At 36.9% G+C, this 15,037-nt stretch overlaps 1 protein-coding gene across 1 annotated transcript in view; it reads right to left on the bottom strand.

The window, feature by feature from the left end:
* STXBP5L (syntaxin binding protein 5-like) overlaps positions 1 to 15,037 on the bottom strand; it is a 188,522-nt gene that overhangs the window by 156,907 nt on the left and 16,578 nt on the right. Inside the window, exon 2 of the mRNA XM_010567473.1 lies at positions 14,077 to 14,174. Within this exon, the coding sequence (XP_010565775.1) occupies positions 14,077 to 14,174 (98 nt within the window). The remainder of the gene's footprint in view (positions 1 to 14,076; positions 14,175 to 15,037) is intronic.

The raw sequence follows: 15,037 nt of genomic DNA, 5'->3' as shown, positions 1-15,037 counted from the left end.
CCCCCCCCCCCTCCCCCTCACTGACCTCGGCCGCCGCGAGGTTCCTCTCACACTCCGAGCCCCCTACTCACGGTCCCCTCTCCCCACCCCTCCCTCACTGACCTGGGTGTCCGCCGCAGGGTTCCTCTCACACTCCGAGCCCCCTACTCATGGGGCGTTCCCCCTCTTAAATCTGCTCTCCCGGCACTGATTGGCTCGGCCTGGGCCAGAGGCGGGTCCGTCCCGGAGCCGGGGAAGCTTCCAGCAGCTTCTCACAGGAGCCATGTGCCCCGCTACCAAACCCCTACCAGAAAATCCCGAACCAGCTACATACGCATTCAAGTACTGTAATATGTCATCTAAAACCTACGGCTCAAGCCTCAGCAACAGTAAAGTATATGGAGAAAATAAGATGTAGGATGTACATGACTTATCCTTACCACATTACGCTGTTAGGTTGCTGTTACAGCAGCACAATGCCAAAGAGTAAGGGAATCAGTTCTGAATTCCTTATGGTCTGGAAGACGACACGTAAGAGTATCATCAGAAACATGCTCACAAGCTTTCAGGCTAGATGCCATTGAATTAAAACAGCTTGTGGCTGAAGTGCCAGCCTGGAAATCAAAGAATCTGTGCTCTTTAACCATCTCTCAGGAAAGACTGGGTCAAATCACCTTACCCCTCAGTGCCTCAGTTTCCCCATCAGTAAAACTGGGATAGCTCTACCGATATCCATTTTAATAATTTTGATACTTGGTGATTGAAGGTCTCCCTAAGAGATACTGCTTTCCCCCCATTCTATAGTGTTGCTATTTGTAGTTTTAATTCGTATCAGTATAGATTATGAAATATTGATTTAGAACTGTTCTATCTGAAAGTCAGTGCAAACCTGCAAATACAAAATGGAGGCATTAAAAACTAATTAATTCTGTCTTCCTTTACATGCCATGCTTCTCAGGAGTGTTTTAAACTTACTGATAAAAAAAAAATAAATGACTGAGATCCAACAGAACTATATGATTCCCTGCACTTTGCTTGGTGTTACACCCATAGGCAGTGGTTAATAAGAGAGATTTTCTTAGTTTTAAAAGTCCCTGGAAGCCCAAATTCACTTCAGCTAAACGCTATGGTACCTCTTAAACATGATGGAAGCAGTATGGATGCCATTTTTCCTGCAAAAGGTAGAAGAAAATATTTACAATGGAGATTTTATGACTGTAAGAACAGTAGCTGGGCTAACAGTCCAAACTTCTTCATGCAAAACCAATTCTTAATCCAACTCCCTGCCCATTAACATAAAAAGCAAATATATGTTCTTCTTCAAACATTTTATTTTATTTTAATGAGGAGAATAAAACCCGGGGGAAAATGCAGTCAAGATATGTGGAGGTGGAAACTACAATATCCATCTGGAATAACCACATTCAACTCAGAAGAGTTGCTTTAGATTTACACTACTGTCCAGAGTATCAAGAAGAGGTAAAGGAAAAAAACAAATGTGAAATGTTTTGATCACATCGGAAATGGCAAGCTTACAAAACAGTAATAACTACAACAAAACCTGATGAATCTCCTGGGTTACCCAGGGCTAAAGGAAACAATCAAACAAGAATATTAAAAAGCTTAGTATTTCTTTGATTGAGCTTTTAACAGAGTGTATTGGCAAAGGATCCTTTAGGTACACTCTTTTTTTGTGTGTGTTAGGTAATACTATTAAAGATGAGGATATCAGAAACATAGGTTCAGAAACCAGCAGCTAATGTCCTAAGTCAATTACTAGTAGGTTTAGATGGTATTTACATCATATTTTGGAAGGAGCATAGGAATGAAGCAGAATAGATGCTAGCACCACCCCCCACCACCCCCACCCCCCAAAAAACCCCTGCATGCACAATAATACATACTTTTAAAAGCTACTTGAGGTGATCTGGGAAATTACAAACCAGTAAAACTTACACTGGCACCTTGCAAACTTCTTTAAATTAAAATAAGAAATATAACAATAAAGAATTTAGTCTAATCCTTATTCCCTAAAAAATAACAATAATTCCTCCCCAAAAGGCCATGTGATATTGATCTCTTGGTACTGCTTAGCCTTCTAAAAGGTCATGAAACTGGACAACAATTTCCACAGTTGTCAAAAGGCTGCAGATAATGTCCTTAACCAGAAAACAATGCAGAAACTGAAGAGACACAGAATAAGAGAAAATACCTCCACTGATTAAAGGTTATGGTAGGAAAAAAAAGGGTATGATTAACTGTCAACAAACTGAAAAACTGAATTCTAACAGACTTCAAATATTCCCAGTAGGGTCTTCAAGAAACTGAAAAGCATTTAAAAAAAACAGATGGGAGATAGGGGAGCACAGTCCACTTTCAATAGTGATTTTGACATTCTGAAGACTGTCACCAAAAGCAATGGCACTTAGGCTGAAGTCACAATATTCCAGTGTACATCTGATAAAGTTTGCTATATTTCTGAAAGACCTAAAGAGTTAAACATGGGACAAAGTCATTTGGTTTAGCAAGTTTAGCGAGGATCTTTAAACAGACCTAAACAAACTTAGTGAAAGAGCAAGATGATGGCCACGTGCGAAGTTGACAATTTCAACGTAATTTCCACTAGGAAAAAAAGAAGTATAGTTGCTTATGCACATCAGGAGAATCTAAAGTTACAGCAGGAATTCTAGGAAGAGAACTGTGGATCCCTATAACTAACTGAATACGAATTGTTGATGAATACAATTGTTACAATAAAAAAGCCCCATGAGAGATCCTATATGCTTATGAGCTTGAATCTGACACGAAGATTCACAGCTCAATTTCTCTTTAAAAGATAACTTTACAAGATTCTGTTGATAAAAATATCCTGCCTAAATTTCCAGAATCATGTCTGAATAATAACTGCAATGAGCAGTGACAACAAGGCTCTAGGGCATACGTACCATGATTATATAACCATAGATTGACTAGAACTAAAAAAAAAAAAAAAAAGACAGCATCATTTCCATGGACTGTATAAAAATACTCACTTAAATAACACTTGATAGTGTTGTAGGTAGTCTTGTAGTTGGTTGATGAATAAAAAATTTTCTAAATATGCATCTAAGAAAGTTTGTAAGTGAGAACCGAAAGGTTTTCAGATTTTTTTTAAATGAAAGATGCTTGCACTCTCAAAACTCCCAAAAGGTTCTGTTGATTCTTCAAGCAGCTTGAAAATACTTTGTATCAAATTCTCAAACTCTCTAGTTTAAGTAAGCTTTTTTTTGGTATCATCCAAGATGCTTAATTATTTCACAAGCAGCAATATTGGCAGATTAAACTTGATCTTCTATGTCTTTGATACCAGGCTTAATTTCATTTATAATAGCCATTCATAGCTTCATGGCATACTGACAGACTTTCCTTTATAATCATTGCTAGAACTATAGACAATATTACTTCTTTCTACTCCCTGCTAAGGAAGAAGAAGAGAAAGCAAAAATGAGAAATATTGAATTGAAACTTGGACTCTAAAGGTGTCTCTAGCAAGCAGGATGACAACCAATTATAATTTTAATTAGGAATGTAAAGCTGCTCATTAAAAGGCAAACTGATGGTTTTAATAGGTTTGGCTATTTCTAAATCTGATTTTATTTGAGACAGGCTTTATATAATCTTTTTTCTGAAATTCAGCTAATTTTACATAGCAATTAATTCAATATTTGAACTCATGTTTGAAAATACATTTGAATACATTTAAATCAAGAAAATAAGTTATGATTCCTGCACTAGTGCAAAACTAACTCTAGTTCTTAGATAATTATTTACTGTATGATCACACTGAATTGTTAAAGGAATGATAAAGACTGTATATTGAAGCCAAGAATTCAAAACTATTATCACAACTGCAAGAGTTAAATTTGTATGTATAACCTTGATTTGCTATTCCATTGTGTGTTAATTATGATCATGATGCCAACATCATATGAAAGAATCCAGATATGCAATATAATTACCCAGGGTTGGAGCTCTAAAACACAAGGTAATAGTCTTTCATTGCCCGTCCTCTGTCAAAGCACAGACCTTGCAAAACTAAGAGCTGATGATCACACCAGTGAAGTTTTAAATATGGGAAATATCAGAAGCTAGGACAGATAACATGCTCTTGCTTAACTACTGATTCCTTATCTTTGCAAACTCGGAGATCTGTTTATACAGGTCTATAGCATGAGCCTCATCTAGCTGTGCTTAAAGACAAATCAGTAGCCAGACAACCCTTAGGCATCAGTGGAAGTCGTATTTCTGGATAGCAAAGATGCCACCAAGCACACAGACTGTGAACATTCTTTCTGACAGTCTCCATCATTCACAAGTTTCACCTGTCCTGTCAGAAACTGCACCACATTATCAGAACTGCTGGAAGAGAGCTTTTATGATTTCTCAGTTGCCAGCTTTCAGGATCCTAAACTAAGGAAGTAGAAGAGATCTTTAAATTATTCAGTATCAATGGAATCAGTGGCAGCAGTTTTGGTAACTTTTCCCCTCACAAATTAATTTAGCTATACCTGATACCCCTCTAGAAAAAACAGAACAACTTCTAGTCCCTCTCATAAGTTTCAAACATGCTAGGGAACCAGGGCAGACACTTTGATTCCTCTGCTTTAGGAGAAAGCAACCAACTAGACTGTTTCAGGAAACCACTGAAATTTCCTCTTTTTCTCCTAATGCTATAACATCAATCTCACAGGATAGAAGATGGAAAAACAAAGAATGCAGTACTTCAAAGAGGCTGCATTTCATTCTTTCATCTTCATTTCCTCTAAGTGGAATGTCTGTGCTTCTTCTTTTCTATACAGCACACAGCATGGCAAACTAGACAAGGACCCTGATACAGCTCTTCCTCACCAGGACCAGAAGCATAAGGTTGGTGAAGAATCCTGACACTAGCAGAAGCAAAGTTGGAGAGGTGTGGGGCCAGAACTGATGCAGGACTAACGCAAAATGAATTAACTGAACGTGCAGACCTAGTTGTACCGTACTTCTGTTAACTCTTGTTTCAGAGTTTCATTGGCTAGGATAGGAACTTAGAAGGAAAATACTCACTCTTAATATAATGCCTCTTAGTATCTTTCTTTGAAGCCCTAGAAATGGCTATGGAAAGCTAAAATAGGCAAGCCCTGGCACTGGCTAGCTAAAATAGACAAGTAAGGTACAACATTCCACCTGCCTGCTCAGAATTAAATTAACTAATGGATTTGAAGCCAGGAGAGAATTATTCCTCTAAACAAAATTGGTAAGGACTCAGTGTTTTTCTGTCCTCTCTTGCAGCATAAGTTGTAGCCTACTTCCAGGAATATGTAGCATATAGCGTTATTTATATTCCTTTAAAAATAATTTAAACATTTTTTTTAAACAACTGGAAAATGTCTCAAGTCCTTAAGTTGTTCAGCAGCCCTGAAAATTACGCTGTTTTCTTATTGCAGATATTGATTTCTCTGTGATTTAATTTACTCTTAAAAGAAATTGAGAAAGCCGCTTTGCTGTAGTAAAAACTGCCAGCCTAATGAAGTGATTCTTCTACTTCTTTCAAGTACAAAAGAATGATCTCTCAATTGAAACTGAAGGAACCTATAAAATGAAATAGTTTTCCATTGATTATTTCCCTTCATTTGAGAGTTGCAATGCTAGCAACCCTAAACTACAAACTTTAGGAGCATAGGAGAAGACATTCTTAGGGATGATCCTCACAAGAGAATTTGCTTCTCCTGTTGTTTCAGAAAAAAATTGAGTTTCTAGCTTTGTTTTCTTTTTAGCTGGGACATCCTACTTGAGGAAGTTGGCAGCTTGAAAAGCTTATGGTCCGGATGATGGTTTTCATTTAGGTGAGTTATCTTTAAAGTAATTTTATGTCCGTTTTTATATGAAATTTTATTTTAATTGACAAATATGTGTTCAAGAATGGCTATTTCTTTACTTTATACAAACCACACACTGTGGAGGCATGATCAAAATGCATAGGATAATTCACAGATGTTTGTTAACAGTGCTCAACACTCAGTTGTGAGTGTATTTAAGGACCTCCTTTTTCTATAGCTCTGGAAAATATAATTCTGGTATTCTTAATCTTAAAGGAATTTTATGACCATGCATTACATTTTATAAGACTTCTTGACACTGGTAGATGCTTTTCCATTTTACAGATATGAACAGCAGGAACCAAGTTAAAGGCTTTATTTATTAAAGGCCAAAGGACTTGAAAAGACAAGTCTCAGGCCTTGCTAAAGATGAAAACTTTTATCTCCAAAAGTTCTGATTAGCCAGTTCTAAGTCTGCAGGTGCCTCTCTCCATCAGACACCTTCTTGTATGAATGAAAAGGTGTACTTACAAAGCATGCAAAACCTGCCCCATTAACAGTTCAGCATTTCTTACACCTAAAAATAATGAGGAAACAAAAACGAACAGTTAACTCTGCTTAAAATCAAAGTGGTATGAGCACAATGTCCTGACCAGACCCTTCTTGGAATAACAGTAACTCTTGATCCTTTCAGTTCAGAAGGGCAGGATGTGGAGCTTTGGGGGAGAAGGCAAGACTCATTAATTAAGACATGGAACAAGCAATCATGGCTAGCAGGTTTTCACCTGGGATGGAGAGGTCTTAGGTTCCAGCCCCTGTAGCTAGACAGAAATAGGTCTCTCTTCACAACGCTAAAAGAATCCCAGTGTGTGTATGTACTTATGTACTTTGGGTTTGCCTTTTTGCTAGGTATTAGTTTTCCTGAGTTATTTGGAGAAATACCAATTCTCTCTCCCACCAAGAGTATTTGCCAGATAAAAGCAAAAGAAGAAAAGAGTCAAAATAAATAACTAAGTGCATAGTATGACTACAAATTTCTTTGTTTTAAGGATGTTTGCCAAATTTAGGTCATGGATATTTGTCTAAAAAAGACAATTAGCTGACTGGAAAGGAGGGCAAATTGATGTGCATTACCTCCTATGCATGACAACGCTTCTGTTGATGACATTTTTGAACAAAAAAGGTAGGGAAAGCTCTAAAGCTCACACAAAGTCTAATTAAGACACAATACTTTTTTGGAATGGTTGTCTATCACCGCTAGTCATCATTTCAATATCACAGTAAGTTTTTTTTTTTTATTAAACTTGATAAAATTCTTGCAACAAACATCCAGAAGGCATTTTTTCAGATAATGATCATAAATGCAGTCATCAGCTCCAATTAAAATGCTGCCAGATCCATCCACCTGTATGCCATTTTTATGTGCATCTCCAAATATATGAAAATCTATTTTTTCTTAGTAATTTGTTTGCAGATATCTGATTCCTTTTTTACCTCCTGGATAAACACCAATTTAAAGTGAAGGAAGCCTAGTACATTTAACTGTAACATATTTAACCTGCTTACTTAAAAAGCATGAAAGAGGCTTGGGAGACCAATGGACCCAAATTTATGCATATATGCAGAGACCTAATATGTGTGTGTGTGTATATATATATATGAATGCACACATAACGAGATGCATAATAATCTCAGTATAGATTTAAAATTCCCCAAATTCTGGTTCTGTCAGAGTTAATCATACAGATAAATTTGATTATTTTTATATCTTTTATAATTTTTTTTATTCTTGTAGATTGACAATAAATTAATTTTGGTAATAACCTATTTAGATATCTATGCATATAAAAATACATATATGTATGTGTTGATTCCCAGAGGGATTTTTAAAAGAACTTATGTTAGGAGTACTGACTCTCAGTCAGGTTTGTGTTCCTGAATCACTCAAGTGCTCTGGAAAAATCCCAAATATATTCCACAATGAGATAAAGATGAAATGCATCAATGATTCTTCCAAGTCAAACAACAGAACTTTGGTTTTATGATCTTGTCTGTGCTTCCCCCATTCCATCTGCCCAATAAATCACACAGAGTAAACAGCATGGAACACAGTTGGCTTATTTTAAGGATAAAGATCTACTGAAACCATGTTTAGATTAAGAGACAGCAGTTCCAGGGAGAGTAAATCTGTCACACTTTATATTTAGATGTTATGCCATCCTTCTCACAGACAAAAACCTCAAGTTATATTCTCTTCTTTTCTTTTAAAGTACATCCAACCTGATGTCAAACATTCTTTACCACACTTCCTTTAACTACTGTAAAATTCCATACCTCCTCAGAACTCTGCAGGCGACCATTTAATTAGTGCTATTTGTTTTCTTTGCCTGATATTTTTCTAGAGCACAAAAACAGACTCAATTCGATTTCCCAGTAATGTAGTCTCTCTGTGTACCTCAGCTGCTGAGGATCCATACTATTCAATAGAGCGATCTTAGGTTTAGATTTCACCTTCCTCTTTACTTGGGATAGTAACTCTGGAATCAAATATATGATTATTGGCTGTTTCATAGAAAGAACTGATATAATCTTATAGAATCATTTAGGTTGGAAAAGACCCTTAAGATCATCAAGTCCAACCATTAACCTATCACTACCAAGTCTACCACTAAACCATGTCCCTAAGTGCCACACCTACACATCTTTTAAATACCCCCAGGGATGGTGACTCAACTACTTCCCATAAGCCTGTTCCAGTGCTTGACAACCCTTTCGGTGAAGAATTTTTTCCTAATATCCAATCTAACTCCCACCACCCCGGTGCAACTTGAGGCTGTTTCCTCTCATCCTATCAACTTGTTACTTGGGAAAAGAGACTGACACCAACCTCGCTACAACCTCCTTTCAGGTAGTTGTAGAGAGCGATAAGGTCTTCCCTCAGCCTCCTTTTCTCCAGGCTGAACAACCCCAGTTCCCTCAGCTGCTCCTCATAAGACTTGTTCTCTAGACCCTTCACCAGCTTTGTTGCTCTTTGGATGTGCTCCAGCACCTCAATGTCTTTCTTCTAGCGAGGGGCCCCAAACTGAACACAGTATTCGAGGTGCGGTCACACCAGTGCTGAGTACAGGGGGAAAATCACGTCCCTAGTCCTGCTGGCCACACTGTTTCTGATACAAGCCAGGATGCCATTGGCCTCCTTGAAGCCATGTTTTGTTTTTCACAAAATGTACCTATTAAAATAAGTATTGCTGTACTGTATTTGACATTCAAAAATCACCCTTGCTATCAAAGCATTGGAAAAAACACATAAAACAGGCCAGAAAAATTATTCCAAACATGAACCTAAAACAGACTTTCTCTTGATCAGAGTTTGTAGAATTTTTGTGATTAGAAAATGGCTTTACTTGAAGATTTTTTAAATGTAAGCAAAAGATAGGCTATCTTCTATACCACTCAAAATTGAAAGACTATTTCTACATTTTGTAGCAAATTTCATAGACAACTTCATTCTGCCATAGCTGGATTTCTGGGATGCAATTTCACGTAGTAAGACAAATCAATCTAATAACCTGCTCCTTACTGCCAAAATTTCTGTTTGTCCTCTATCTCCCACTCTGCACCCCCTCCAGTTTCCTTATGCATCACTCTGACTAGCACCAGAGGTAAGCACCAGATAATTCAGTTCACTAATCTGGCAAGAAAGTAACACAACAAAAAAGAACTAGTATTTTGCCAAGTTAGTGAATTGGATTGCTTACAGAAATATCTGATGAGCACTAGAGTCAGAGCAAGGAAAGTGTCAGGACCGTGCAGCTAAGCAAAAGGTGGGGACAGAGCAACGCTTCCACATGCTAGTGAATCAGAATAATTTTGTTTGCTTAGGTATAAAATGGCTACTATATTATCTGATAACATTGGAATACAGCAAGCTGTTGCATCTATTAGAGAGGCCTTGCATGTGTTGTGGGCGGCTTACTTTTTTGCTCAAGCAAGAAACTGAAAGTGAAGATTTGCATGCCCATTAACCTGCATCCATGACAAATGAAGCCTGTAAGTCTAAAGAATATATATTAATGACAAAAATAGACAACACTAAAACACGTCCAAAGACATATTACTAATTTAAGCCTGTTTGATGATGGATAAACTTTCAGTGGTGTGGAGGCCATTCTGGACCCAGTAAGTTGTTTTCTTTACACTGGATTTAAGACAAACTTTCTCTCATTTTTAATAAGCAAAGATTATAATAGATACAGAAGAGTCTCTTTCAGAATTTCTTACTGCAGCTGACCACCAAATAATCAGCAGTTCAATACAAAAATACATAGGTGCTCTGTTCTATATGTCTGAAGTAGGTGGCAGTACTGGCAAAGCACATTTTGATGTGATGAAAGAAGTCCAAAGGAAAGGACTCAGTGACTCCAGAAAGTACCTCTAATGAATTTTGACAAGCATTTGTCAGCTGAATAAATGACAATACAGAAATATGCATCCTGAAATCTGACAGCAACATGCCACTTCTTCAGATCTGATACTGCAATAATCATTGCTAACAACACTGATTTTAATCTATTTATTCAGTTCAAGAATGTGACAAACCCCCAGACTTCTCTTTTTCCTCTGAAATGAGGAAGAGACTTAAGTCTGACCAAGTCTTTTAATTTCTTGCCCCTTTGTATGGTAATACAGAACCTTCTCTGATAGTAACCAGAGACTGCACACTTCGTTTTATTGTGTGTAATGTCAGAAGGTTCTCCAGACTGGGACTAGAGAAGAAGGATATGGAGACGATAAGAAAAGGAATTCAATTTCATAGCCCCTCTTCATCTGAATGTGTTTGCCTGAAGCAAGGATAGTCCAGGTAGAGTGGCATCAAGCAATGATCTGAGCAATGATCAAAGGTATGGAGCTGAGAACAGGCTTCAAATAGGAAAAAAGTCCTCAGAGGGGAAATAAAGTTTGCTGTGTTTACGACAAAGGAAAAGAATGACCAGATGCCATGGCAATTGTTTCAAGAGTAGGTTTTTCACCCTTTAATTTCAGATTTTCTTAGCTTGTGTTGGTAATGGGAAGATACTCTTTCATCGATGACTTGCAGCACTCTCATTCTGTGGGCTGGAGCATAGCTGTCCCTATGAGGATCCAGTACCCAGCAGTCATCAGTGTAGGTAAAATCTACATTGTTGTTTGAAGTTCCTTGAGAATCCCACAGAGACTGCTAGAATCAGTAGAGCATAGCAACAGCAATTCCCATTGCTATAGAAGCTATAGCAGTTGCATCTAAAGCAGCCTGAAAAGAAATCTAGGAGAAGACAAATTGACTGTCATACCAAAATGAACTTTCATTTATCTCTCTACTTTAATGGCAGCTCATGAATAATATACTCTATTTCAGGCCAATTTAGCATAGTCAATTTTAGTACTGCTGCTGGATCATTTGAAATGATCACCTGAAGGCGTGATGTTAAACATTAATTCATAACAGGGGTACATGCTTCATTTTCTTTGAAAACAGCTTGTCTTTTGAGACCTGTTAACTTGTGACCAATAGAAGTATCAATACTTTGTGGATCTTTTAGAAAGACAGGGAAACAACAATACCATTATGCGACTTACACTGGTCACAGGAAAACTTGTTCTACATCATTACATGAATACTATACATAAATTCTGTCTTGCTATGCCTTTGTGTTGCCCAGCACAACAGGGTCTGATCCAAACCAGGCCCTTTTGCTGCTACCAATAAATAAACAAATAAATAATTGGGTGCATTTCTCTGACAGTAGCCAAATAGTCTGTCCTTTCACTCCATCCACAGTACTGCTTAGCAGCACCAGCCAAACACAATGTATGTGTGGAACAAATTCTCTCTTTCTCTTACCCGACACATTCATGACAGAATGAAATTGTGCAGCTCTGTTAAAAAGTATTTTTACAGGATACTGTGGAAGACTCAGAGCCATTAAAATCTATACTTTTTTCAGTTTGCTTAAAAAAATTCCTTTATGAATTGTATTTTCAGATATAATACTAAATCTGGCTTGAACTTTATTTCCCGATTTCAACAATTAGAAATAGTTCTAGCAAGACTGGCTTAAATGAGTGGTGTTCCATGCATGGTCCCCGGCCCCGTTTCACTGATTACTGTTCAGCCTTGTGTACAAATGCAAAGTTATTAGTCCACAACTAGGCTTTTTACATAATATGTTCTGTGAACCTTTGAGAGCCAAGTGGAGAAGCCTTAGTTAAAATGAATAAATAAGTAATTCCTTTTATGGCACCCTCTGCCTTCAAAGGACAACTTCCATTAACTCAGTGCTCAATTAAGCAAACCAGGCTCTGTGTGCCTAAGCTGAGAAGCACTTATGTTATGAGATGGCATGTCTTTAAAAACCCTACAAATTCCATGGTAATCTTGATGCTCTTGTTTGTTTCAGATACTAGAACTCATAGAAAACTTTCTGTGAATGAGGTAGGGGTTTGTTACCAAAACTGGAGAAGAGAGATTACAGGGAAGGGTGCTCTGAAAAACATTCTTCTCCCTTCTTCCTCTCACCCTTTATAATCCATTTCCACAGAAGTTATAGAGAGAGTTTTATATAAGGTTAGGGAGAGAGCTAATTTTCCACTGCATGTTCCATTCCTGTGGCAGGGGACATTCAGGTTTAACTTAACTTCTACATGAACCTGTATTAATTCAGGCTTCATACCTGCATATTTCTCAAAGGAGGGATTTATAAAGGTATACGATGCCTACCCATTAACAGCACTGCTCCTACAAAAGCGAGGTTGCTAAGATGGAAAGAAGAGGTGGGCTCAGGAGTCAATCCTCTGCAAGGTCTTTTTCCTACATTATCCATGAAATTCCCAGTACCCCCACTTGTAGAAGATATCAGTGAAGTTTCCAGAGACAAAGCTCCAGCTCTCTAACCTTGCATACCTCCCAAAAGAAGAAAGCACGACTACTAGATTTGCACTTCCTCAGAAGTGCACAAATTCAAGGGGATTTTCCAATTTGTAATCAAACAGAATATATTCAATCTACTTCATATAGGTAAATATTAAGAGAAGAACTATCAAAGCAAAGCTTGTTGCATAACTAGAGGTTTGGTTGAGTCTTGTGAGAAGTTCTGGATCAAATAGAAAATGAGACTTATGAAAATGCAACTGTTCAGAACAAGAGCACCCAAAACCAGAGGAAACAAAGTTTTAGTCATGTTACATGAAGCACAGACTGGTTATCCAGGAGGAGATTTTTTCTTTACTTTGTAACCTGCCTTTTGGTTCATCAGGTTTATAGTTACCTTGGGAACAATGGTAGCAAAAGAACCAGAAAAGATTAGATTGGTATTTTATAGAGCATTGTCCCCTACTTTAAACCCAGAATTTATTTAGCTACAAAAAGGTTGTAAAAAATACTGGTCTATTACTTCTATATCCTGTAACTTTCAAGCCTTCCTGAAATATTCTTTCTTCTTTTTTTCCTTACTGTATATGTATTTTCACCAAATTGGAATACATTTGAACCACGACAAACTAAGAAAATTATGCAAAGAAACATTTTGAAATATACCAAGTTTAAATATTCTCAGATTTTTTTAAAAAAACAAAGTTTTCAAATTTTCATTACATTTCTATTCAATTTATTCTGTGTAGACTTCTAACTTAAAATTCCTACTGTATAAAAAAGTACATAAAGTGCTGGCACTGATGTACCTTTATAATTGATGAAGAGAAATGGGCACTTTTAGAGTGTTTCACCCTCTCTTCCAGGAAAAGATGAATTCTGCCCTAAAATCACTTATTTCCTACCATTCACTTGGAAGAGTCTAAACAATATCTCATACATAGGTATCTCAGTGAAGTCGTCTACAGTTGGCTGGCTGCATTGCAGCAATTAATTTCTTTCTTGCTAGCACAACAGTCACGACTTGCTCATTACCACTGTGTAGTCTACCTTTACATATTGAAGTGTCTAATTTTCATGCTGAAAACCAAAAATTAATTCTGCTTTAAGTTAACCAATATATGCCAAAACCATATGCCAAAAACTCAATCAAAAATTTTTCTTTGGACATCTTAAGGACCTAATGGCAATTCCTCAAGAGCACATCCTTTTCCAGTCCATCTAGTAAAGCAAAAAAGAAGTAGAACGTAACAACATAAACTGTAACCTTACCTGAGTGCTTGTAGAAGATGATTCACATCACTGTATTACAAATACATAGAAATGGTGTAAATTCTGAATGAGAAAGGATACATTCGTATGGCTCCTGTTCTTGTTCCAATTGCCAGAATTTTCTGAACTGGGTCAAAAGCTAAGGCAGTGGGTAGATAAGGAAAACCATGGCGAACCGTCTGAAACAGAACAAATGAGCAAAGTGATTGAACTGTAACCACAGATAACAGCATGTATGCTTTATGTTATACATATAGGAAGACAATCTGTATTTTGCTATATGTTGTAGTACTGCAATACATTTCAGGAAAAGTATTTAAAAAGATACAGTATTTTGAATACAGAGGTGAATTTCACTCATGTCAATTTCTACATACGCTCTTTACTCAGTAATATTTTAAATGATTTTTTTGTAACAAAGTAGATTGCAAAGTATATGCCAATATACAACTGGTAGGTATTGCTTATATGGTATATGGAAAGATAACCTTAATATGCAAGGCAGCTGAACTGTAAATTGAAAAAAAGACAAATAATATGCTTTTAAAACACTGTCACAAATAACCTCAGCCTCAACAGATCAGCTTGAGCAGAAAGAAGTGGAACACGTCCAGGGGAAGAGATCCAATAAACCAATAAACTGAATTGAGTCTATGAGGTAAAAAACCTTAATATCAATTTAAAAAACAAAGATGCCAGAGAAGTTGTTCTCAAAATGAGCAACTGAACCACTCACCTTTTTTTAATCTTTATTTATAATACTATGCTTTTAATTCTAATTTTTGCAGAGATACCTTGGGGAATAAATGAACTGAGCATGACGCAATGCATCCTTGAATTTGAAGACTGCCTCAAATAATATTTTAAGTTATCTTAAACTGGATGTTATGACCAATATGACCTGCCTGATTCTTATGAGGAAGAATCTGATGAGGGAGAACACTAACATAAGAAAGAAATTGAAAATAACTAGACTAGACTATAGAAATACACATAAAAATGAACTGTAGTTAATTTTGTATGTATGACTGCTTACCTAAAA

This window comes from Haliaeetus leucocephalus, unplaced genomic scaffold (assembly GCF_000737465.1).
Source record: "Haliaeetus leucocephalus isolate CR32 unplaced genomic scaffold, Haliaeetus_leucocephalus-4.0 Scaffold228, whole genome shotgun sequence".
Taxonomy (NCBI): Eukaryota; Metazoa; Chordata; class Aves; order Accipitriformes; family Accipitridae; genus Haliaeetus; species Haliaeetus leucocephalus.
This window is presented reverse-complemented; position numbering and strand designations above follow the sequence as displayed.